Source organism: Helianthus annuus, chromosome 10, assembly GCF_002127325.2.
Source record: "Helianthus annuus cultivar XRQ/B chromosome 10, HanXRQr2.0-SUNRISE, whole genome shotgun sequence".
NCBI classification, from domain to species: Eukaryota; Viridiplantae; Streptophyta; class Magnoliopsida; order Asterales; family Asteraceae; genus Helianthus; species Helianthus annuus.
Genome location: NC_035442.2, coordinates 21,292,697 through 21,320,169, shown reverse-complemented (window position 1 = coordinate 21,320,169; position 27,473 = coordinate 21,292,697). Strand labels below are relative to the sequence as shown.

Genomic DNA, 27,473 nt, shown 5'->3' with positions numbered 1-27,473 from the left:
ACTGTACTAAGGTACAATTTAGCAGTGTTGCATCCATCATGTGTTTCAGATTGTTTAAATATAAATGAGTTTCAAGCATAGAACTTGATTCAAAGTATACAAAAAATAAAAGGAGCTTACCTCTTGGACAGTAAAATGGCCAGTTTAGTAGGATATATAAAAGAAAATTACAACAAAGAATCTCTTCTTCTATCTTCTGGTGCCACTTCCTTTACCTGAGAAGCTAATGATTGAAAAAACACCAAATTAACATATTATACATTTAGGAATTCTGACTAAAAAACATAAAGATGACAAATTCCTACCTAAAAGCAAGTGTTTCAATATTTAAAACAAAATGAAACCCTGCCGCACGTAAAAAATGACAAACCACCTTAAACTTGCCTGCTAAAGCAACAACTCGAGAAGGACCAGCAAAAGCTTGAGAGGAAGACATTGCTTCTGAGCAAGTAACTATTATAATGATCACAAAGCTCAAATAAAGTTTTGCTATAACTGTTAGTTTGATATAAACCGCTAACGCTTATCCTGAACATGCAAAATCATACGGCATAAAAAATTGAACCTCAAAATCATAAACCAAATACATCACTAAATATACCTCTCTAAGCAAAAGCATGGGTAGGTTGTAGTTCACGTCATAATGTGAGCACTATACCAAATCATATTGCCAACAAAAAGTCATCTTTCAACGCCATCTTCTAGTTGCAAAAGTTAAAGTAATGAAAAATCTGTTAACCTTTAGCTGGATAATAACATTTAAACTTGTAACATAAAAATAAGGAAGGTATAAGATACAGAAATTTAAAGCTTCATTTACAAAAACAAAATATTCTCGTATAATTGTATAAGTAATATATATTCCTTTAATACAAATCCACCACGAAGCAAAAATAGCAAAGATTGTACGCTCAATTTAGTGGTGAACAGATGACATAACTTGATCTTTTGGACGAGCTGGCACATGATTGTCATACTATGGTTTCACCAACAAACAAATTCTTAAACAAATAGCGAAGATTGCAACACTTTGCATTGGATTTGTTAGAAACATAACAAAAAATTTTAGTTAACATCCTTAAACACGTATCAAAGCTCGTTTATTAAACGAAGTACAACTACTTAATATGAGATCCAACATATGAAAATTATACAAATTTAAACACAATATTGACAATAAATACCGATGATGTTGATGTTATAGATGTAAGATGTGACTGATGGATTACATGGTCATCATAAAGCTTCATCCACCATGTCCCATTCATCCATTGGCTTCTTCAAGATAGTAAAACTATAAAGAAACATGTTTTACACCCTGACTTGATCCGACAGCCAGGAACTGTTCAAAGAACAATTACACTCACCACGGTCAAGAAAATATAATAAGAATCGAGTAATAAATCAATAAACATATAGAAAACGCTTACAACTAATCCTCTATGGTCATCACCATCATAACTTGTTTCGTCTAGAGCTTCTACAACACCATTTCCATCATCATAAATCAATCTACTTCAAAAAAGATTATTCGTATTTTATGCATATAGCTTGTGGCGAATTCAAACTTTTTTAAATGTAACTTGTGAAAACTATTAACATCATTAAAGAAAGATGTACACATGGAGCACTAACTTCAATTGCCCATCAACAATGTTGGTTCCACCAACGGATCTATCTACCAAAACCAAGAGCTCACTTTTTTCGTCTTTTAGGTAAATTCCGAGTTGGCAAGACTGGTCTGCAAAATAATCCAATACATATATCATGTTAAGGTGAACGACATAACTGATAATCAAGGAGTACACATGTTGTGTAAGATTTTTTACTCTTACCTTTAATATATTGATGAATGAAGGTTGTGAAGTATGATGATATGATGTTTATATAATTGGATTTTACTCTTCCAAAAGGTAGTCGACATTACTGACAAAACGATGAACACCAAGGAGGAGTGAATGGCAACTGATGGTCGCCCCAAGCCCTACAAAAACCATCCCTTGCAATCGGTTGTCCAGTAATAAGAGGCAAATTTAATAGCTAAATCTAACAAAGCGAACCTAGATCGAAAAACAAATTCTTCCATACCAAACAAAAATGAATTGCAATAATGGTTAACATATTCAAGCAACAAATCAAGCACTAACTTTGTATGACCCGATTAAACACATAACATAATCTCCACATGAAGTCACAAACCCTAACCTCCAGGAAATTGGGTCATATTCTGAGAGACCCTAGGCGTCGCTGGAATGTGTTTGATGCGGCTTGCAGTTTGAATGGCTCGAAGCCCCATCAAAAGGCTGGGACCGCTTGCCGTAGAGGCTGGGCTGAAAGATAAATATTTCTAGTCAATGATGCATCACATTGCACACCTTTCACTGAATCATGTATGTATAATAACATTAAACAGTCTGCAATTGTCACCAAGTAATGGTTAAACAGAGAAAAACATAAATTCTTTTTGGTAAACATTGTAAACATACCTAATCTTAGCCAAAAAACATCAACCGTACCTAGAATTGGAGTGAAGAAACCGTACCAGCGAAGAAGCAAGCATAGGAACTCCAGGGATCGATCAATTGAGCCCTAAATTTTGGCTATCCACGATAGACGGAAGCTCCCGATTGTCGTTTTAGGTTGGTCTCATTTGGACAATTAACCCTAACTGATGATGCCGACCTCAGAATCCAAAGAAATGGGTATGAGTTTTTTAAAGAAAGAAAGGAAAGGGTGATGGTGGTTTATTTGTCGTTGTGATGACTGCAATACAAGTAAAAAGTCCTGCAATAGATGGAATTTGTAAGACGGTGGAGACGTGTTCTACCTCAGGCGGTGGAGTATATAGAAATAGAGGGGATATTTGAAAAGAGATATGAGAGAAAAAAACGGTTCCATAGCTTCTCGATGCAAACGAAGACGGAAGGTAGCGTATTCCCTCACGGTGGTGGGAGGAAGCCAAATTCAAAGTGCGATCCGTGTGAATGCTTCTATATACTGTCAGATTAGGTTTAGAAATTGAGCATCACCGTAGGATTTGTGTTTATTGAATAAGATTTGGATTTTTTTTGCAAATATGGGTTCTGTATGATATGTGTTTCAAAGAGAAAGTAATATACAGAGGGTTGTTTTCAGTTTTCAACCATGGTTTGAAATGGTATTGAACAGAGAAGAAGCAGAGAGGAGAAAAGGAGGAAGAGGAAAGGGAAAGTGAAAGGGAAAGATGGTATGGGGGCGTGTAGGGTTTTGACATTTCGTGTACTATAGAGTAGAGAGAGAAAGAGATATTACTGTGAGACAGGTTTGAAAGAGTTATTATCAAATTTTGACCTTTCGTTTTTTTAGAATTCAGCTTTAGTTAAACATAAAAAATGAAAAATCTCACAAAATTACACATAAGATTATACTAACGTGGAGGGGCTAGATTTTTGACAAATGGGATTGTCAAACTTTGCTTTATTATAGATAGAGATTATATATAATGATAACTAGGTTTTACCCGGGATTGCTTCCCGGACTTGGGAAACTTAGTTATATTAATTACTATTTGTTATTAATACGAACACATTACATCAACCATCTCATTGGATTCAACAACAATGTCTTCAAATCACCGGATTAGATCATGAACCCATATTAAAGGTAAAACAAAAGCACAGCAGGACCACATGAATAATATCATTTCCACTTTTACTTCAATGCACTTACATGATAGGGTGATTTGGGATTTTGTAAAAATGTTTGTTTTTGTACTTCTTTACAAAATAAGATGTTGACCAAAATTCAAACAGATGTTGACCAAAAGTCAATCAGATGTTGACCAATAGTCAAACAGATGTTGACCTTAAACAAATGTTTGGTTTAAGGCCAAACATTTATTTATGGCCAAACATCTGTTTAAGGTCAAACATATGTTTAAGTCCAAATATCTGATATAGAAGGCGAAATATCTATTTAAGGTCAAACATCTGTTTATGGCCAAACATCTCTTTAAGGTCAAACAACTGTTTAAGTCCAAACCTCTGATATAAAAGGCCAAACATCTGTTAAGGCCAAACATTTGTTAAGGCCAAACATCTGTTTAATCCTGAATAGATGTTTAATATAATAAGATTTACTGTCTTCTCACACTGTTTTCCTCTTCAAAGCACTGTTCAACCTAACATGGGTTTCCATTAACTATTGACTAAAAGACAAACAGATGTTCAAACCAATGTTTGTTATTGTACATCTTTACAAAATTACATAAAATTCAAGAAAATGGAACAATGACTTAAAGAAGTATAATTTAACACATAATCTAATCGGCCAAAGCAATCTATTATCTGACAATTCTGTGGTTTTTACAATATGAAACACAACATCAGCATGCCAAATACAGTCATATATATCCATCCATTATTCTGAATTCATAAACCCATAAATGCAGAAGAATGTCACATTTGCAATTAATAAACCAAGTTTCTACTAATTGCAGTTACTATTAGCAAAAAGAAATATCATATTATCTATATATAAAACAAAAAGTGCTAATAATAGTGTTTTATAATGTTAGAGATACATAGCAACAAACCATCAAGTTAATAATTTAAAAAAAAACATACAACATCACCATCAAAAAATTCATAGTTATAATATCCGATATCAGAACATACTTAAATGTTTTTGTTAAACTGACGTAACTTGATTTAATACGATCTTCTGTTGCGAAGACACGTATGTGAAGTGCAACATATCACCAAACTTCAAGTTATTGTCAGTCATAAACTTTCGCCAACCATTCAACGCATAATGTGGGTTCAATTCATTTAACTCCGACTTAACATCATAAACCTCCACAACTCCAACCATGTTTTGAACTTTCAAAGGATGAAGATCAAGAGAAAGACCTGCTCACCTGGCAACTTTAGCAGGAAGACGCTACATGTATCGTGTGGAAAAAAATACTAGTAAGACAAATAAACATAAATCATTAGTATGTTATAAAAAATGGTATACCAGCCTATAGTATCCTTTGCGATCAAAATGAAAGAACTCAGGGTCGAGAAGATGTCCAGAATGTTCTTTTGCAGTCTTTGCAATCTTATTTCTACGGTTAAGCTTTTTATGAACATTGGCGGCTCTCTTCCCCTTGATGAAAAAGTAAACATATACATGTGAATTAAAGGAATGTTGAATATATGCACCCAAAAAAAACAGTTTATATAACATATACTAATTAACTGGCAAGTATAGATACCTTAACTTTATGAGCAGATGAAGAACATCCAATATGATCACTTGTGTCGACAGGTAACGCAACATTTCCCTTAGTCCTATTCTTGACCATCTCCTTTCTCTCAGAAGTAACTTTACCTTTCTTCTTAACCTGTTGTCATAGAGTAACTTTAATAACAATAGTAATATAACAATCTTTAAGATGGTAAACTTACATCTTGGGTTTTGTTCAATCGTGAAGACATGCGTCTCTTCGACGTGCATTCAGCATTGGTTGGTAATTTCTTCTAAATAATACATTATTGGATAAATATAACATCAGTAAACAGCATTACTAATAGTTGTAAAAACATTAAATTCTTATACGTGTTAAATTAAAAATAAATAATTTTAATAATTTAGTAAGTACCTGAGTAACGGTTCTACCTTCGCCTACAGACACAACTTCTTCATCCTCATAGATGTCCTAATCAACATTAATGAAATAATTAATATAATGCTAAAAGTTAAAACTTTTACTGCTAATGCTAAATACTTATGTACCTTGAATGCATTCTCAACATAATCAGCCTTCGATATCTCAAGTACACTATCATCGTCAGATTCAGGTTTCTTCAAAAAGCAAATCTCAGTTTCATCTCTATAAACTACTACCTCAAAAACAACATCATCAATTCTGCTAAACACAAGCAAATCATCCTCTAGTATCCCAACATCATTGCACATTTCCGGCCATCCTCTAGCAAATACAAAGTTGGTATCAACCTTAGACGCCTCAACATTCCAATAGGAACCCTTATAACAGATTTGAAATTTGCCACTTGGTGGGCTGTTTACGTAAAATTGTTTAATGAAGCAATCTTCGATTACCTGCATAAAATTAAAAATAATTAATACTATACGTGAAATATGTAACTTATGAGAGTAAGTGTTGACACGTTTATCATTTGTACACACCAAAGATTTTGCATGATCAACATCAAATGAACCATACACATTTTCTTTCGTTACAAATCTTTCCTCCACACTCGACTTACAGTGGTTACAACCATTGTAATACCAAAGTTTATCAGTGCATATAGATGTGATTGTGCCAATAACCAAAACCTTCTTTGTCTATCAACATCAAATAAAAATAATAATACTTAGAAAATACTATAAATAAACTCAGCATGTAAAGTACTTATAAGAAAATACACATCGTTGATATGGTTCCAAGGAAACCAATAAGCATGAAATCAGGGTTATTAAGAAACTCATCTTCAACACTTGAGATAACATATGAACCAACATGCTCATTTGATGAAGATGAAGCAGAAATTTTCTCTACATACCTAAACAGATTCATGTGATTAGATTAAAACATAAAAAGTAAATGTAGGTACAAAATAATACTGTTTAATGTTTGTATGCATATTACTAACTATACCTCTTCCTAAAAGAGGATATCTTTTCAATGTCAGTGTCGATAAAAAGTCTGTTAAGATCAAACCCGTTTGCAACTCCACGCTTGCCTGAATTAAAAAATAAAACCAAATGTAGATCAATATAAACAATGTCAAATTTAAAACATATAAATAAATATAAATATAAATATAAATTACTAAATAAAAAAAATTAAACTAATTAAGTTTAAATTGTACTTTTGTAAAGGTTGACCATACCAAAATGAAAAAGGATAACAACATATTTCTCTCGTTTCTTATCATTCATGAAAACAAACATGTCAATAGCAAAAGCATCCCACAAAGTAACCGTACACTTTTGCCCTCTAAAATATTAACATAAAAAATAATAACATCAAGCAACCTTGTAATGATTTAAACGTCAAAATGCAACAACTTAATAAAAAGAACTCACTCAAGGTCTTCAACTCTAAGATTAAGTCTCTTGCCCTTGCTCCCATCCTTCTTTGATGTATCCTCTAGATTGAAACAAACTTCCACATAACCAATCCAATCTATAAACAAAAATATTGTTAAAAGAAAACAGCATTAAGAAGCGATAACATGAAAAAAAAACAATAAGACAAAACAGTACATATATATATTATATAGTGATTTACATACCAATAACTGTATTAAATTCAGTTTTATTTTGCACAACATCCTTGAGGTTAACGAAATTAAAACGGTATTTCGGTCCAGACCAGTCAAGGCATTTGTCAACAGAAGTATAGAAATACAGTGATATTTTGTCATTTCTCTTGGTATACTTAGCAGAGGACTTATTAGCAGCAAGAGACGGTTTGGTAATAAGAAGACATTCATCCAACTGAAGGAAGTCTTTGAATTTTCCTAGCATCTTATGCAGACAGCTGGCTTGTATCATAGTTCCCTAAGAATATGAAACATCCGATTAAATAAAAAACGTGTTATATAACATTTGGGTATTCATATGTCCAAAATAATTATAAGACAAATATATACGGTACCATCTCATCCATGAAGATCATATCAAGACAATATATTTCATTTTTGTTTTCATTCTTCATCTTCTTGGACATGCTAACAATCTTCACTCTAATCGCATAGTTGTTTGAGAATGTATTAAGATCATTAAGCATGTTAACCTTTGCAACCTCCATTTGAAGTCTGTAGATAAAAAAAGAATAAGCAAAATATATCTATTGCTAAAAGTAATACGAAAATACAATAAGCGTGGATGTTCTTAACAAAAATATCAAGGTTAGAATTCAAGCTTACCGATTCTCCATTCAAAATTTTAATTGAATGCAGTGGCAAATATAATTTGAAACGTAAGTAGTGTATATCCTTATATCTTGCTTTATTAAAGTAATTAAATATTAGAAATGACATGCAAAGTAGGAAAAAAAAGAGAGAGAACATCAATTTTAAATTACCATTTTGCATATTTTGAATTTCAAAATTACTGATATTATCAGTAATTACTGATTTGATTTGAAAGCAATTGTCATGATGACTTTTCTAATTTTTATTTTAATTAAGAGATAATAACCGTCAATTTCAAATTCACATTTTGCAAATTTTCAATGTCCAAATCTCAAGAAATTAACATTAATTACTGATTTGATTTGCAACAAATTGCCATCAACAATATTTTATTTATTTTTATTTTAACTTTAATTTTTATCATGAAAACAATGTTGGAGGAACTCTTATCTCATTGGAATGTAACGATTAGGTAAAATGGTAATTTCATTGTAATTCTAATATTCTCTTGATAATTTCATTCTATCACTAATTAACCACATCAATAAGAAATGTGAGCAGTGGTTGTTCTTTAGGGAAACCACTGATGGTCAATATAAGTGGATGTCAACAATAAAAATGTGAGCAGTGACTGTTTTTTGACTATCAGTGGATAGCCAACAGTGATTGAAACACTGATGTTTAGTCAGTCAGTGGTCAACATGAAGAATGAAGAAACAGAGGTTGTCTTTCAGCAGTGGATAACTTTCAACAATCAAATGTTTGAACCAACACAGTGGTTATAACATACTTTTAAGGATTAATTAAAACTATCATTTTTAAGTATTTTGAATAGTGTTAAAAGATGAGAAGACAGTGGATCTGGTTAAACAACTCTTTAGACTAAAACAGATGTTGGGGCTTAAAAATATGTTTGGCCTTATATATCAGTTGTCTGGAGTTAAACAGAAGTTTGACCTTAAACAGATGTTTGGCCATAAACATCAGTTTGCAAAAGAAAAAAAATTCAAGAATACTATACTAAAGAATACATCAGTTTCCAAGTGTACATCATTTTTTTTATTAGTATAAAGATCAGACAATTGTTCAATTTATAGTATAGATCAAACCACCGAGGTAATGTGATAAATACTGTTACATATAAACATTGTTGTGATAAACACTTGTTACATATAAACACTGATGTCATATATACTGTTACATATAATCACTGAGGTGATGACATCTAACAACCTAACAGATGATAAAACACTGATGTGATAAATACTGTTACATACAAACACTGTTAACATAAACAAAGGTAGAATAACTATTGTTGATGCTGAACCACTGTTGTTGTTGGGCAGTGGTTCACCTTTGGGTGATCAGACCTTTGGTTCATCAGTGCTTGTCTTCAACAGAGCTTTGGTCTTCATGCGTGCTTTGGTCTTCAACAGTGGATAATCCTCATCAGTCTTTGTGTACAACAGTCTTTATATTCAACAGTTGTTAGGCAGATCAGTGTTTTGCCTTATTAACCTGTTATAACCACTGTCATTGGAGGAAACTTAGATGGGCAGTGCTTATTGTGGATCAACGTGCGGCTTCAACAGCCAGATCAACATCATCTTAATCTCCTTTAGCAATATCCGATATCTTTTCTTCGGTTCTTGGATGAAACGGCTCGAACGTTTTCCCTTTTCATCAAAACAAAACCAATATATATATATATATAGCAACAATTAATCTGAAATAAACACATGGAACTAACAACAAAAAGTGTACCTAAAACAGAATCAAGAATTAAGAATAAAAAAACATGAGGAATTAACAAATGCATGGATTAATGAACGAAAGTTATCGTGCTATTTAAGAAAACTCCGTTTAATTACTCAAATTAAGATGACTTGTGATCTGCAAGTGATTACAAATGAATCAATGCATCAATAAATAGTAAATCAAAATGTTACAAATACCAATTTAGTTAACTACATAAACAATCCAACAATGAATTTACTGTCATTCTCCTTCTCTTTCACATTTCCAACTCCTCAACAACCATCCGGCAGAGGTTACTTCTAATCAACAAACAGATCGTGAAAAACAGAGGATCAAGAAACATAGGTGCATCCAACATTACTAACATGGGTGAATAAATCAACAAAACATATTGTGAAAAACAAAAACTACAAACATATCAAAATCAATCTACTGGTAATCACATGATACGACAAAGCAAGCATCTGAATAAACAATAAAAAATAAAAGACAAAAATCAAAAGCTACAAAAAAGTTATTCATATAAACAATAATAAAAACAATATTACAACATACCAGGGTCACCGATTAACAGGAGCTTGTACAAAAGGGATCATTGTATACGATAAGAAACTCTAGGAGAGCTTCTTCTTCTTCTGAAGGTACAAAAGGGATCATCGTGTTCAGTATAAGAAAATAGATAAAACCAAATAAAATTTCTGAATGAGAAAATAGATCTTACATGATTATTCTGTTCTTCAACTACTCGACGGCACATGATTTAGGGTTTCAAACGCAGATGTATCCAATAGATGTAACCTCTTCCAGACGTTGTTGATGAGATGAAAATGTGAAGAAGGAGAAGGATGAACAACAGAGAGAAAGGGGATCTTGTATGGAAAGGTGAAGAAGAAGAATGAAATAGGGTTTGTGAAAATGTGAGAATAAAGGGCAGTGGCAGTGGTTACTGTTGGGCGGGAAAATGAGAAAAACGATGCCCTAATTTACTGACACGTGGCCCAAATCACTTTCATTTATTATATATAATAGATATTTTTTTAAATACTTAGTTTTATTTTTTAAACTAGTTATCTCCCGTGTAATACACGGGTGTAACAAATCAAACTTGTATAACTTCAAAATATAAGTAACTGTGATTACACAAAAATTTAAATAACTGATATACATAAAATTTACTAGAATTAAGACACAAACTGAGTGAATAAATGCATTAAGAAAATATACAAAGAATTCATAAATTTGTCAATGTTGTTTTATTGGTAAATGGCGTTATTCGTGTTCTATTTTGATGACGATATCTTGTTAGAATATGTTGTTTTAGGTATGATATTGTATCTATGATAATCTAACAACCACTTTTTAAATTTAGGCCTCTCGACCGTGTTGGTATAAGCATTGTCTGGAAACACACTAATAATTTATACATATATAAGGTAATATATATCATACCATCTGAAATGTTAGATAAAAAGCTCTTTCCTTGTCACCTACAAATAATTAATTATGTTGTATTTTTGTTATTTTAAGTGTGTTACATTATACTTTAAAAATTAAACTCGTGGATAATAAACAACTTACAATTTAATGTATCGGTGTTGATAGGTTTTTTTTCTACAGAAAAACGAATTTGAGCCTTTGATCTTTTTTACATTTCCTTGCATGGTAGATGTGTGAAAGCTTAATAATATATGGAGTTTCGTTAACACAATTTTCTTATAAAGTACAAATCCTATCAATTTTAACGTCAAAGTAAATGGAGTGAAATTGAGTATAAACATAAATCGAAAAATTTGTAATTTACTCTAGTATAAATATAGATAAATTTGAATTCAAAGATTATTTAACTCGTGACCATGCCAGGTCTTCAATTCATTGTTCTACGACAAGGTAAACTTGTAAAAAGTTAAATACACCAAACTCCGCAAACGTTAACTGCCACACTATTTTTAATTTACGCTCGTCCCGCCTTACCTTGTTCCTAATATACATTTGTCCCGCCTTACCTGATAAATACCGACCATTTAAACTTTTTCTCGTTATAACCTTAAAAAAACCACATTCACTACCGTTATAATCTTCAAAAGAAAAAACTACTCACTAGGCGATATAAACAACTCCACTTTTATGGTATAAATCACTTGCCATAAACTTCATAAATAAAATCATTGAACATATTGGATTAGCTTCAAGAGTAACACTAGTGTATTTCGAATTGTGCGAACTAATCCTAGACGTACGCGTGTAAATTTGTAGATAATACCTTACAAAAACATAGGGTGTACACACTCGGTCCCTTTCTACATAATAATCATATCACATCTCCAAAAATCCCCAAATCAGTTACTGGCGGGAACCCCAAATCTTCACTCACACACGACACACACGACACACACACACAGCGACTCCATGGAAGACGAACCTGAAGTTCCAGACCTAGTTCGTCGATCGGTTAGTCTCCAAATCCGTTCATAAATTATTTTATTTTCACCGAGATTTGATACTTAGGGTTTTGAAATTCCGTTTTCTGTACGATTACGTATAATTGTGTACGTATATGTGTAATTGATGTGTATATGATTAACAGAAACGAGCTAGGGTTCCGACGAAGGCGTATGATGGTCAACCGAGTAGGATTAGAGACGTGTTTGAGTCGGAGGAGGATTCCGGTGATGAATTTGACGTACGGCGGCGGAAACCTAATAAGAATCGGACCGGTGAAGCGGTTCCGGCTGCTACGGTGCCGATAGGTTTTGAGAATTTGATCGGTGAGTAGCTTTGTTATTAGTTAACATGATTGTGGAATTGGAATTAGGTTTAGTATATCAGTTATTGTAGTTTTCGGACTATTCGATTTACCGTTCGATTTACGATGAATAACTTAAGAGGTGATTGGTGAATTAGGTTAATGATACTTTAGTTTCGTACTTTGAGCCTTTAATTTGGTGTGAGTTTATAAGGTAGTCAGTTGTCACTAGTTTATGGGTTGTTATTGGCTTATTGGTTGCTGCAGTCCAGTGATGCATTAGTTTGTACTGCATAAGAACTATATCTGTTTCACTTTTTGTTGTTTCGTGGTGCAAAGTTTCATGCCAAGACTGTTTCTTTTTGTACGGTTTAGGTTGCAGAGTTTCTTTGTAAATTTGAAAAGAGGTAGACCTGATTTTTTGTAAGTGTTATTAAGGGTTCGTTAATGACTGTTTAGTATGTTTTTCGGTAACTTAGTTGTTAGACTTTGTAATATTAAGATTGTTTCGTACTGATATTCATTTACAAGTGCAATTTACCGGCATTAGAAGTGCATTAGCAGATGCAAGGAAACTGATTGTTTTTTTATCTCACGTCTGATGTTTTTTATATATTTTATTTTTCTATTTGTTGTTTTCCTTAGAGGTGGTTAAAATGAACGGGAAACATATTCCACAAGCAGTGAAAGCGTGGGTTGAACAATATGAGAAGGATCCGAAACCCGCAATTGTTGAACTCTTAACAATGCTGTTTGAGGTAACTCAGTAACTGTACTTTTTTCCTTTCCAGTTTCGTAGGTACATTTTTATATGCTTTCAAGCTCTAGTAGTAAAAAGAAACATCTATTAACTTGAGCATACTAGTGATTAACCTTGCAATTATACAGGCGTGTGGAGCTACTTATCGCATCCAAGGAGAATTTCTGGATGAAACTAATGTTGATGATGTAGTGGTTGCTCTTGTAAATCTGGCTGCACAAGTATCCTTTGCTGTTGTTTAATTTTTGTGTTTGTTTCAATTTTCATGTTTATACGTCGTCCGTTTCTATGCTTTTCACTTAACATGATGTGAATTAGGGTAAAATTGAAGACTATCAAAGTTCAAAAAAGAAGGAATTCAGAAGTTTTAAGGAGAACCTTGTGTCTTTTTGGGACAATTTGGTATCAGAGTGCCAGAATGGACCTTTGTTTGACCAAGTCCTGTTCGACAAGTGCATGGACTACGTTATTGCTTTGTCATGGTGGGTACTCCTATGTGTTATCTCACATTTTCCAAACTACGCATAGGGCTCAAGATGGTTTAATTTTGCTAATCAACTTAGTATACATGTATTTTTCTCTTTCTTTTTTGTAGTACACCACCGAGAGTTTATCGACAGGTTGCTTCTTTGGTTGGCCTCCAGCTGGTCACTTCCTTCATAGGAGTTGCCAAGATCCTTGGTGCCCAAAGGCAGACTACCCAAAGGCAGTTAACTGCGGAAAAGAAGAAAAACGCTGAAGGGCCTCATGTTGAATCACTTAATAAAAGGTTATCAGAGTTTCATGAAAAGATCACAATGATTGAGGAGATGATGCGAAAAATATTTACAGGGTAAGTCCCTAAACTTTGTTTTTGCATTACCAAAATTAAAGAAAAGTCATTGTTAAGAAATTACGGGGTGTGCAATACTTAAGCTAACAAGTTAAAGAATTCATTCATGCCATAACTGTTGTAGAGTTACATTCCTTTACATTTTTGAAGTTCAAGGATTTAATTATGCTTGTGCAACTGGTGGTTTTGATTTTGGCTAGTAGTGTGAGGAGAGATATCGTTTACATTACCTTTAATGTTTGTCATATGCTTTATAGCTTCTCTCATTCTTTTCAAGGTTGTTTATGCATCGTTATCGAGACATAGATCCTGACATTCGCATGTCATGCATACAATCACTTGGGGCTTGGATTGTTTCATATCCATCCCTATTCTTGCAAGACCTGTATTTGAAGTATCTTGGATGGACATTGAATGACAAAGTAAGTTTTATCTATTCAGTGAGTATTGTTACTTGTTAGTGATGCTGTGATGGTTCTTATGTATATATGTATATATATAGAGCAATTATAGAGAGAAAACCACTTTAGTTGAAAAAACTTAGGAAACCTTTGTAAAAACTTTATGTAACAAACTTTCTTTATAAAAAAATTAGGGCATGTATATACATGTTTTCGAACGTTTTGAGTCAAAAAACAAAAAAGCGCCTGTTTAAAATTCTGTGTAACATGTTACATATGCTAAAAAAGTGTAACATACAAATATTCAACTTTTAAAAAAAATCTTGTGGGCGTTTTTTTTTTGGCTGAATACGTTATTTTTTAGGAAAAAAGTTTGTCACGTAGGGTTTTTAGAGTTTTCTCAACTCAAGTGGGTTTTTTTATTATCCTTTCTCTACATATTTGTATGTATGCATGTTAATATTTATATTTATTTATTTTTATAGAATGCTGGTGTAAGAAAAGCTTCAGTACTTGCATTGCAAAATCTATATGATGTGGATGACAATGTGCCATCTCTTGGACTATTTACTGAAAGATTTTATAAAAGGATGCTGGATCTTGCTGATGATGTTGACATCTCTGTTGCAGTATGTGCCATCAGTCTTGTTAAACAACTATTAAGGTAATTGTTTCACACATAGTTTTTTCTGATTATTCTTAATTAGTTGAATGTGAACAACACGTCTTATTTTATGGCCCATTGCAGACACCAGTTGGTTCCTGATGATGACTTAGGCTCATTATATGATTTATTAATTGACGATCCGCCCGAAATTAGAAGTGCCATTGGGGCACTTGTGTATGATCATGTGATTGCTCAGAAGTTTAATAGCTCACAGCCTCGTTCATCAGGTCTACCTGTTGACAGCAGTTTTTATTTCTATTTTTTGACAATGCGGATTTGGATTTACACTTTTGAGATTGATTCTTGCAGGCGATGAAGGAGATACATCACAGATTCATCTTCTTAGGATGCTGCAAATACTAAGAGAGTTCTCAACGGATCAAGTACTGAGCCAGTATGTCATTGATGACATTTGGGAGTTTATGGACGCCATGAAAGTAAGTTGTATATCTCATCTTTAATTCTCTTAGGATCTGTGTAATTAGAAACTTAATTTATACATTTGAATGAAAATCTATTATATTTGACCACACTCGATTCGGAGCAAAATTTACGTCGAAATGTAGACCAACTGGAAACATGCATAAAATAAGCACGAAAAAACGTATTATATTTGACCTGACCCGTTTCCCAAAAAAACTCTACGCCGAGACGTAGACACCAACTCAAATATATACCCTCACGCACATAAAATTTGCACCTATGCAGTTAAAGCGGTCCAAAGTCGAATAGCGGTCAAAGTCCGCTATATGATATATAGGTTATAGCAGTGGTATAGCGGTGATATAGCGGTAATTTTTATACCATGCATAATTTATGTATTTTTATATATATATAAATATATCTTTGAAAAATATTAATAGTAATATCAAAATTCATAGTAATATCATTCCATTATCAAAAACCTGTTGCAAATCAAATACTTATAGTAACTTTGAAGTATTTAATTTAAGAATTAACACAATCAAACACCATTACTGCTACAACCGCTATAGGCCACCGCTATAGCACCGCTATGGTACCGCTATAGTGGTATTTAGCGCCGCTAATAGCGGAACCGCTATAGGCCACCGCTATTTGGACCGCTACACACCGTGAGCTCCGCTAACCGCTAACCGCTATAGCACAGCTATTGACTGCTTAGATTTGCACATAAAAACTTACTTTTTAAAGTAAGGAACAAAAGGGGTAAACTCGAAACTTTAGAAACTAGAGGGGTTACGATGATATTTTATTTGAACGGCCAACAAACTCAATCCCGAGCACTCTCGGGGCACCCACTGGACAAACGGAGTACTCCGAGAGTAACCCGAGTCCACCACCAATTCCGGGGAAAACCCGGTAACCCACCCGCCCGTAGGCACGACGGTGAAATTACCCGTAAAACCCGATAGTTTTTAAACACAACGACAAATTAGTTTATTAAAAAGAAATTAAAAAACTTAATAGGTTAAAAACGTAGAAGTAAAGTAGAAACATTAGAAGCTGGTGGGGTTAGTTTGTAAAACTTGTAAAATAGAGTAGGGGTTAAAAGTGACATTTGCCTAAGTTGAGTGGGGAGCATAAAATAGAGTAGGGGTTAGAAGTGACATTTTCCAAAGTAGATGGGTAGCAAAAAAACTTGTTAAGAAGAGTAGGGGTTAAAAGTAATATTTTCCAAAAGTATAGTTGGATAGCAAAGGTTAAAAATGACATTTTTCAAAAGTGATTGGCATTGCAAAGGAATGGAGTGACCATTCAAATATATTGATTGTTTGTTTTAGTTTTGGTTATAGTTAATGCCTAGTTTAATAAAATATAGCAAAAATTAATTTACAGAAATAAAAGATCTATTTTATTTGTGTTTTTCAGGACTGGAAGCGTATAACCTCTATGCTTCTGGATGAAAACCCCTCAATTGAGCTTACAGACGACGATGCTACAAATTTGGCTCGATTGTTTTGTGCATCTGTGAAAAAAGCTGTTGGGGAGAAAATTGTTCCTGCTGCCGACCACAGGAAGCAGAGCCACACTAAAGCTCAGCGGGTAATTATGCTGTTTTCATTGTTACATTTGAATGAACATGTGTTTTCATGTTGCATGCTTATGTTTGGTTTGTCGGACCATATTTAATGTGTACATCATAATGGTGTAACTATATTTGTCACACACATTTTTCATAGATATATTCAACATAAAGGATTAGGATCAAATACAAAGGATCCTAATTGTAAGAAGTGTAAGAAGGATTTATAAAGTGACAAGTGTCCAATAACCTAAAAAAACCCACAACACAAAAAAAAAAACTTAAACATCCACCACCACCAAAAAGCTAAACCCCCACCCCCCTCCCCCATCACCCCCCCCCCCCCCCCTCCAATTTTTTTTTTTTTTTTTTTTTTTTTTTTTTTTTTGCCAAGGGGGTGGGGGTTTAGGTTTTTGGGTGACGGTGGGTATTTAGTTTTTTTTTTAGGTTTTGGGGGGGGGTAGGTTTTTTGGGGGTTTTTTTTGGTGAGATATAGTTTTTTCTTTTTTTTTTTTTGGGGGGGGTAGGTTTTTGGGTGGGGGTGGGTGTTTAGGTTTTGGGTGGTGATGTAGTGGGTTTAATTTTAGGTTATTGGACACTTGTCACTCTATAAATCCTTCTTACAATTAGAAGCCTTTGTAGAATAATTTGACCCTCAACATAAAAACAATTACACAATAGTTATTTTTTTAAAGTACATTACTAAAACAATCTCTTTGAGCCCTTTAAATGGGTACTGTTTGAATATGATTTATATATTTATTTAATATGTATAAGAGTTATTACTTATGGATAAGCTGTTAAAATGATTAAATAATAAAACAATCTAGTTAGATATTAAAACAATCCTGATGCCAACCATTTTTTTTTTCAATTGTCAGGAGGTAATTCAAAACAGCAGGAAGGAAATAACTGTTACAATGATGAAGAATTACCCACAACTTATGCGCAAATATATGGCTGACAAAACAAAAGTCCCGTCACTTCTCGAAATTATTTCTCACATGGACCTAGAGCTCTACTCCCTAAAGAGTCAAGAACAGGTATTTAGGTTTAGAATTTCAACTATCATATATTCATATTCTCTGCGTCCCAAAATTATTATCCACAAACAACAATATCAACTCATTTTAAGATGTGTGCAATTAATGCAGTTTTTGGTTAGTATAATGTAGGAGTGAGCAAATGTTGGTTTGGTTCGGTTCTTACACATAACTGAAACCGATAACCGAAGTTCGGTTTTAGGAAAAACCATAACCGAAACCGATCGGTTAAGTCGGTTCGGTTAATTCGGTTAATATGTCAGTTTTCGGTTATGTTCGGTTAATTACCAAAAACAAAACTTGTGCAGAATTATAAACTTAAAATGGTTAGTCAAGTATTTTGAACCATTTTCAAGCATACAAATACATGAAAACACATGAAAAATACATGAAATACCCAGGAAATACATGGAAATATGTTTCAAGTACATGGATATACTTAAAAAACACATAAATATACTATCGGTTCGGTTTTGGTATGGAAGAAGGGGAAACCGTAATCGTAACCGAACGATTCGGTTTTGGCCATATCTTAACCTTAACCGATTGGTGAAGTCGGTTTCGGTTATTTTCGGTTTTTTTGGTTATCGGTTTCCGTATGCTCACCCATGCCAACTTTACTCTTGCATTTAAGACACCATTGACATGTAAAGCTTGCATTTATTGATCAGGCTAAAAGATAGATAGTGGACCATAATTTTTTCGACGGTTTTGGCCATATCTTAACCGTAACCGATTGGTGAAGTCGGTTTCGGTTTTTTTGGTTATCGGTTTCCGTATGCTCACCCATGCCAACTTTACTCTTGCATTTAAGAAACCATTGACATGTAAAGCTTGCATTTATTGATCAGGCTAAAAGATAGATAGTGGACCATAATTTTTTCAACGGTTTTAGCCATATCTTAACCGTAACCGATTGGTGAAGTCGGTTTTGGTTATTTTCGGTTTTTTTGGTTATCGGTTTCCATATGCTCACCCATGCCAACTTTACTCTTGCATTTAAGACACCATTGACTTGTAAAGCTTGCATTTATTGATCAGGCTAAAAGATAGATAGTGGACCATAATTTTTTCGACGGGGAGAATATATATATATAGTGAAAGTGTAAAATACAATATCCCTTAACGTACAATACGTACGAGATGATATTTTAATGTGCGTAATTAATGTTATAACCCATGCGTGATTAGCTTTTTACCCCATGCGTGATTTCTGATTTTGTACATGCGTGATTAAGGTTTTGAGCTTTATAACGTGCGCAATTTCATCTCGTACGCATCGTACGTTAAGGAATATTGTACGTTAACCAACCCCTATATATATATAGATATAGGGGTTGGTTAACGTACAGTTTGTCTTAACCTACGATGCGTACGAGATGCAGTTACAACATGCGGCTTTTTGTTCATAACATGCTGATTTTTTTAACATGCGTTTTTTTTACAACATGCGATTTTTTTTCAACATGCGGACTTTGTATTTTACAATATGCGGGGTTTCGTTATGGGGGTTATAACATGAGGAATTCACACCGCGTACGCTCGTACGAAAAGGCACATTGTACATTACACTTTCACTATATATGTATATCTGTAAAGTCTTTACATCTAAATACGTATATTTTTGTTTTCAGAAATTTAAAACGCTTCTTCAGCTGATGAAGGAGGCATTCTTTAAACACGGTGACAAAGACGCTCTAAGATCCTGTGTTAAGGCGATTAATTATTGTACAACTAGAAGTCAGGGAGAGCTACAAGATTATGCCCAAAATAAATTGAAGGAGCTTGAGGACGAGCTTATTAGTAAACTGAAAACTGCTTTAAAAGAAGTACAGGTATGATATTATTAAAACTTCAAGTAACAGTATCCATGTTTTTGTTATCACAATATCTTAAATGCTTGAGGCTTTTTTAGTTTAAATACAGAGTAAAATGCCATTTTCGTCCCTGAGATTTGGCCAGCTTTTGCGACTTTCGTCCAAAGGTTTCCGCATCTGGATCCAAAAGGTTTGAAATCTTGTCATTTTCATCCGGCTAGTTAACTCCATCCATATTTCTCCTTAAGTCAGGGGTATTTCCGTCTTTTTTATTAACTTACAAGGCAATTCGGTCTTTTTCACTTTATGTAAAAAGACAGAATACCCCTGAAAAAGACTGAATTGCCCTTTAAATTAACAAAAAAAGACGGAAATACCCGACTAACGGAGAAAAATGGAGTTAACTAGCCGGATGAAAATGACAAGATTTCAAACCTTTTGGATCCAGATGCGGAAACCTTTGGACGAAAGTCGCAAAATTGACCAAACCTCAGGGACAAAAATGGTATTTTACTCTTAATTATATATCTTTAATTAATCTGGCATGGGTTTTCTTTGTAGGACGGTGGTGATGAGTACTTACTTCATGTGAATATGAAAAGGCTGTATGAGCTGCAGTTAACGAGGCCTGTACCAATTGAAAGCTTGTATGATGAAATCATTAAGGTTCTAAAAAATGTCCAGAACATAGATGACGAGGTGCGGAATTTATATGTTTTACGATAAAATGACGTTTTTTTTTATTTATGTTCCATACTTCATCTTCTTGTTCTGTAGGTTGCTAGTTTTCTGCTTCTCAACATATATTTGCATGTTAGCTGGGGCTTAGACTCGATTATGAACAGCAGTACTGTCTCTGAGGCATCTTTATTTTCTCTTATATCCAAACGGAACGCTTTATTCGAAGAGCTCGAGCGCTTTTTACAAATTCCACTTGAAGCTCAAGGAAAGGGAATTTCTCGAACCCTTGCGTGTAGGGTAAGCATATATATGTTTTAGATCATTTGAAATTAGTTATAGGATTTACTAATTAATATAATATAATATATATTCTTGTATAGTTGAAAATTTACAACATATTCTTCTAGATTTCATTATATCATATTTACTCATTATAGAGTTGGTTTTGCTTAATAAACAAATAGGAAAACAGTGTTATTGCATCGAATCATCTTGGTGCATAATGGCCATTCGTTTGTTCAATAAAACAAGTTGTTATAAGCATTGGTTTTGTTTTATCAAGTTTGGAGTAGGGGTAAATACGATATATTTAGTGTTTTGCAAGGTAAATATGATATATGAGTTTTAGACCTGTAAATGAACCGAACGAACACGAACATATAATCAAACACATTTTTTTCATGTTCGTTTATTAAGAAAATGGGCGTGTTCGTGCTTGTTTGTTTAAAACCTGAACGAACAGTTCACGAACGTAAACGAACATAACAAACATAATTTTACAAACAATAAACAACACAAATGAACGTAACTGATCAAACATAAATGAACACAAGTGAACATAGATGACTAAACATACGAACATAAAGTAATCTTTTTATATAAATTAGTGATATAATTACGATAAGTTCCATTGGATAATCCATTTTTATGACTAAAAAGCCTAATTTTACCTATTAGTTATATTTATTAAGTAGTTAGAAAGTTCCTTTAATGTTTAATATTTATATAAATATAACTACTTATGTATTTAGATTGAAACGGACATAAAAGAACAGACGTAAACACATTTAAATAAATGAACATAAACGGACGTTCACGAACATAAATGAAGATAAAACTGTGTTCATGTTCGTTAGTTTATTAAATAAACAAACTTCCCACCGAACAAGTTCACGAACAGTTCATGAACGTTCGGTTCGTTTGCAGGCAGTTTCAGGATATATGAAATTCTGAATTTTTACAAGGATATATGTGAAACTGCCCTTAATCAATATTGGTTGTTTGCACCGTTTAAAACAACAATGGTTTTCTAAAATCTTTTATTTCTCCAAGGTCTGTGTGATACTTGCAGAGTTGTGGTGTTTGTTTGGAAAATCAAACTACGATTCAACAAAGGCGGCAAGCTTAGGATACCGTCCTGATATTTCTACCCTTGAAAAATTTTGGAAGCTTTGTGAGCAGCAACTTGATATTTCAGGTAACATAACCGTTTGAAGTTTTCTATGTTACTATAGTTGCCACTTGTATGAAGGGATCCTTGAACAAACCTGCAGATGAGACCGAAGATGAAGATGCTAATAAAGAATACATAGAAGAGTTAAATCGAGATGCCGTAATGATTGCTGCTGCTAAATTAGTTGCAACTGGAGCTGTTCCTAAGGTTACTGACATGTTTTCTACATCTATATATATATATATATATATATAGGGTAGGGATCATGTGAAAACTCCTCTTTGTGAGAAAACTCTATCTAACCATTACTAAACTCTAATCCCTAAACCCTAAACCCCCAAAAGCTAAACCCTAAACTCTAAAAACTAAATGCTAAAGCTAAACCCTAACCTCTAAAAATTAAACCTTAAAAACTAAACCCCATAAAAAAAATCAATACACATATGGATCGTTTTTTCTCGAGTTTTCTCACGATCCTCTCCCTATTTTTTTTTTAATTTTTTCCTGACATTTTTTATGGCTTATAATGCAGGAGCATCTTGCCCCAGAGATTATTTCTCATTATACCATGCATGGGCCAACTGTGGCTGAAGTAGTTAAATTTCTGATTGTCAACATTAGAAAAAAGGACGAAGATGTCTCTGAGATATTTTCGAAGGCACTGAAACATGTAACACACTAACACTCATCTCTTACTAAACATAATACTTTTATATTTTTTATTAGCTTAACTATTAGTAAATATTGCCTTTTAGAGTCCGTCACTGACACAAGGATATTATATAATGCTTGATTTAGTTTTTTTTTTTTTTTTTTTTATAAGAGGAGAAAAGGAAAGAAAAAGGTTCTATGTAAAATGTAAATACTAAAGTACTTTTTTACCTTTAGATTAAATAAAAGCTAAGTTAATGTTTTTCATTTGTTCTTCTCTATTTAATGGCCATTTGTAGATAAAAGTTCACAATAATAGACAAATTTATTGCATTTGACCTGTTACTTTTTTTAAGTAAGTTCATTTTTTACTTGTTTCGGATTGAAAAATAGTCACGGGTTGAAATTGGCACAGTTAGTTTTCATTACTATTATATTTTTTATTTAGTTGTTTTTTCATTATTGATACTAATTAGTTAATGTTTTTTGACCAGGCACATGTACGCTACTTGACCGTACTTGATACTTACGATGAATCCTTATCTGCCAGAAGACTCAAGGAATGCAAAGACTTGGCAAGTCGGCTTTCTGGCTTCTTTGTCAGTATTGCTGCGCGTCAAAATTCACAAAACATAATTTTAAAAATTGTGAACGAGGGAGTTGCTTACGCCTTCATGAATGTACCAGCTCGTCTGTCCTTTTTGACATGCGCTGTTATAACTTTTGCATCCAAACTTTCTAAGAACGATATATATGGCATGTAAGTACAGTATCTTTTAATCTTGGGGCAATATTCTCAAGCATTCATTATGCTCAAGTACTAATATTATTTTTTTCATAAGCAGTTTAACAAATCTTCAAGGCGTAACAAGGAATGTCAACATGGATGAAGATCCAAGTGGCTGGCGCCCCTACAAAACTTTTGTAGAAAGCTTACGTGAGAAATATTCTAAAAATGAAGGTTTGCTAGTTTATTCTAAACACTTTTCGACTTTAGGTGGATATTTTTGGCTATGTTTATAGGATTAATTTCATATATACCCTTACAAACTTGAAAATTTTCATATATACCCAACCAAAACTAAAAATATCATATATGCCTTTACAAAACAGTTAAAATATCAAATATACCCAATTTATTAAAAACAATCTATAAAGTTTTCATATATGCTCATCTTTTACTTTCATATTTTTATACAACACATTTTTAAGCTTAAATTTATTTTTACCCATAAACAATTGTATTCTCCATATATATAATATTGAAGCTAAATATTTTAAGCTAGAAATGAGTAAATATAATATTTCAAAGTTTTAGAAAAATAAGGGTAAAATTGTCTTTTATTAAATTATTTTTGATGAATTGTGTATATATGATATTTATAATGGTGCAGGGGTATAGTATATATGATATTTTGCAAGTTTGTAAGGGTATATATGAAATTGCTCCTTTATATAACTGGTCAACCTGCCCAACCAAATTCTGATTTTAAGATTTGAGTTAATTGTTATTTTATTTACGATTTCCAGATGAGAGGGAGGTGAGAGAAGGGACGACGGTTAAAAGGGGGCGTGGTCGGCCTCGTAAGAATCCGAAGATTGAAGGGAAAAAATTGTTTGATGAGAAAAGTTCAAGTGAAGACGAGGATGAAATAAACGCGTCTGATCATGATGATGATGAAGAAAATCAAGTGGATGAAGATGATCAGGTGCCTTTAATACAATCGATTCGAGCTTCTGCTAAACTCAGGGCTCTAAGAGTTTCAAGAGATGAGAACAGACAGCAGACATCAAAGACACCAGGTGTGTGTTTATACATATTTATTTATATGCATACACACACACATGCTTACGCTCACATAGAGACCATAGTTGTCAATAGCGGTCGCTATAGCAAAAAGCGTAGCGTATAGGTCGAAGGTCGCTACAGAGTATATAGCCATAAATAGCGGAATTTCGTTATTTTTTAATTTTTTTAATTTTTTTATTTTAAATACAAATAGCGATTAAATATAGCTTATAAAATAGCTGGATTTTAGGTTTTTGTTAAATATACATGTAAAATAGCATATATACACTAGGTATTTTGATATAATATACATATAAAAAAAATTAATTTTTTTTCTAGTGTATCGCTGTGGATAAAATAGTGCCCTATATTTATCGCTATTCGCTATGTAGGATAATAGATACCTTATCGCTATTTGTCGCTTTTCACAATTAACAACTATGATCATAGTTATCAAAGGCGCGAAGCGCACTCAAGGCGCTTAGGCTCCGCTTAGGGCCTAGGCGATAGGCGCAAAAAAAGCGTGGGCCTGAGAAAAAAAAAGCGCACTTAAATAAAAAAAAATTAAAAAGTTCATTAAAGCAATAAAGTACTCAAAACCAAAACAAAAATGTTCATACTCGCATTTAAAAAGTCTTAGATAACAAAATACTCAAAACCAACATGTTAATATTCGAAAACAAATAGTTCATTAAAGTAATAAAAGAGTAAGCAAAAAAATACTGCAGTAAAGCCCTATAAATACTGCAGAAAAAAGTGGAATTTACGAATTAATACAAACTGAATATTACTAAACGAGATTTTGATCTTTAGTGATATCATTTGTTAGTAAAATCCCTATAAATACTGCAGAAAAAGGGGATATTACGACTTAATAAAGAAAAATATTAAATATCAATAGGATTTAGGCTGCGCTATAATTAGCTTGGAAGCAAAAGCGCAATTACTGGGAATCGCCCAGAAAAAACGCCTAGGCGCCAAAAGCGCACGCTTTTGATAACTATGACTATGATAGAGACATATTGATAAAACGTACATAAATACATGTACATAGTTCCTTATGATTTCACAAATAGTTCCTCGAGTATTTAGTGGGTCTTATTTGAACCCACGCCTAGACACGTGTGTGTGTAGTGTTTATGCGCTCAAAAGTTCTCATTTAGGCCACACAACTAGAAAAATGACAAGACAAAAACATCCATTTATCTACTCGTAAGAATCAATTCTAGATGGGTTGTGAAAACATATTCGAGTAGATTCAGGGGTATTTCTGTCATTCTACAATTATGGAGATGGCAGTATTAAATTTAGGAGTATTCTGGTATATTTCATATACTCGGGTGGTCCCTAAAGTTGTTAATATTTGAGGGGCCTTAGTGAAAACTTTTAAATACTTAGGTAGTAATGTGTCATATAGGTGTACATACGTTATACATATAATAACAAATTACTTCCGGATTATTCAGTACAGACGGAATGGGTGATGAGTCGCGATGTGCGGGGTTGTCATTTTTATCGCATAATTATTTGCATCAAATATGATTTCAGATATGTATTATGAAAATAATTGTATGATTTTAATTTAATGATGGATTTTGGTTGTGCAGGGGTAGAAAGCTAAGGACAGTCAAGTTAGGGGTTGAATTAGAATGATATGTAGTTTGTTGTCCATCTTGTAATATTATGATATCTTAAGGTTTTTAGGTTTTAAATGTTTCGGTCAAACATGTATTAACATTTGCTCTCTAATGTGGTGGGTTTCAAGAGACAATATCATCTATTTCCTGTTAAATAGGAAGGAACCATATGTTGATCACCGACTGTTCCATATAAACTCTTTGTTGAACAAATTATCGTTTTTTAGTTAAAGATGTTCAAATCGCTTGTGGTTTGTAATTTGCTTGAAGCTCGTTTGAATTTCGCTTCAGAAGCCAATTAATTATGCTCAAGCCAATTCACTTTGTTAGGTACGTTATGTCTTGAAGTCTTTCCATCTTTTGTGATAGGAGTGACGTTTGTTCTGATCACGCTCTTCATATGCCCTACCAAGTACCAATAGCTCTGCTATTAGCGGGGTACGTTTGGTTTGCTTTGCATTGTTTACTAAGTTATAAACCTTGGTTTTATACATCCGTTTCTTGTGTATCGATCCTTTTATTAAGGGGCTGTTTGTTTTTTTCAAGAATAGCTTCTAGACCTCTTATTTCTGCGTCGCGCAGATCACGCACAGACCTTTGGGTCTGGAGACTGTTTTCTCGAAGACCTTTAATTTAAAAAGGTTTGCGCGTCCTCTTCTTGGGGCAGATGTGGACTCAAGTCTTCAAACATCTTCCCCATTCTTTCTTTTTGCCTAGATACCACAAACATAAACACCCCCAAAAAAACCCTAGCTCTTTCTCCCCTCCACACAGCGTCGCTCCCCTCCTTCCCTTCATGCACCGTCGAAACCTCTGCCGTCGCTTCCCTCCTCCCCTGCCATGCCGCCGCTGCTCCTGGTACACTTTGTTATGTTAATTGTGCGGTTGTTGCGTGTTAAAGGCATAATTTTTCTTTCCATTGTTTGATAATGTATTGATTATAAGAATTTTAGAAGTATTATAATTCTTGAAAGTCTGCAAGAGGCATGTTTGGTTGCCTATGAACCAAAATGTTTGTATTTTTTAAGGGTTTAACAACTTCAAAAGGCTAATTAAAAACTGCAAGTTGTTCGATTTCATCCTGTTGAGTTTTGTTGTTTTTTTTTTAAATTGACTGTTGATAGTTTGGGGCTGTTTATTTATGTTAATTAGTGGTTGTTTATTTTTGTTTAATTTTATGAATTGCATCAACACTTTCTGGTATACTTTTCAAACTGAGTTTTTGTTTGTTTGACTATAATTGTTGTTGATCTTGATAAATTGTTTGATTAGAGTTTGTGTTTGTTATGGATTGAAGAAGTTAAAAAAGTCTTTTTTTTCTTTTTG

The 27,473-nt window shown here is 33.3% G+C and overlaps 1 protein-coding gene and 1 long non-coding RNA gene across 2 annotated transcripts; one reads left to right on the top strand and one right to left on the bottom strand.

The window, feature by feature from the left end:
- Nucleotides 1-9,167: 9,167 nt before the first annotated feature.
- LOC118483039 lies at nucleotides 9,168-10,602 on the bottom strand. The gene is made up of 3 exons (XR_004869497.1): nucleotides 10,390-10,602; nucleotides 10,224-10,303; nucleotides 9,168-9,967 (listed from the first exon to the last, which is right to left on the bottom strand). It is a non-coding gene; the product is annotated as an uncharacterized LOC118483039 (long non-coding RNA).
- Nucleotides 10,603-11,956: 1,354 nt separating this feature from the next.
- LOC110884155 (sister-chromatid cohesion protein 3) lies at nucleotides 11,957-26,402 on the top strand. Its single transcript, XM_022131837.2, has 22 exons — nucleotides 11,957-12,116; nucleotides 12,253-12,433; nucleotides 13,057-13,169; nucleotides 13,300-13,392; nucleotides 13,490-13,653; nucleotides 13,767-14,003; nucleotides 14,281-14,425; nucleotides 14,890-15,068; nucleotides 15,153-15,298; nucleotides 15,381-15,508; nucleotides 16,923-17,096; nucleotides 17,958-18,119; nucleotides 19,754-19,954; nucleotides 20,498-20,635; nucleotides 20,714-20,914; nucleotides 21,950-22,094; nucleotides 22,171-22,277; nucleotides 22,603-22,740; nucleotides 23,216-23,481; nucleotides 23,567-23,682; nucleotides 24,252-24,524; nucleotides 26,118-26,402. The coding sequence occupies exons 1-22, from the start codon at nucleotides 12,075-12,077 to the stop codon at nucleotides 26,129-26,131; spliced, it is 3,363 nt and encodes a 1,120-aa protein (XP_021987529.1). The 5' UTR covers nucleotides 11,957-12,074; the 3' UTR covers nucleotides 26,132-26,402.
- Nucleotides 26,403-27,473: the final 1,071 nt, after the last annotated feature.

What these genes read in the sequence shown, in the direction of transcription:
- LOC110884155 (XM_022131837.2), top strand. Translation starts at nt 12,075, where the DNA reads ATGGAAGACGAACCTGAAGTTCCAGACCTAGTTCGTCGATCG. An exon ending in GATGGACATTGAATGACAAA is followed by an intron (nt 14,426 to 14,889) that starts GTAAGTTTTATC and finishes TTATTTTTATAG; the next exon opens with AATGCTGGTGTAAGAAAAGC. An exon ending in GCCACACTAAAGCTCAGCGG is followed by an intron (nt 17,097 to 17,957) that starts GTAATTATGCTG and finishes TTCAATTGTCAG; the next exon opens with GAGGTAATTCAAAACAGCAG.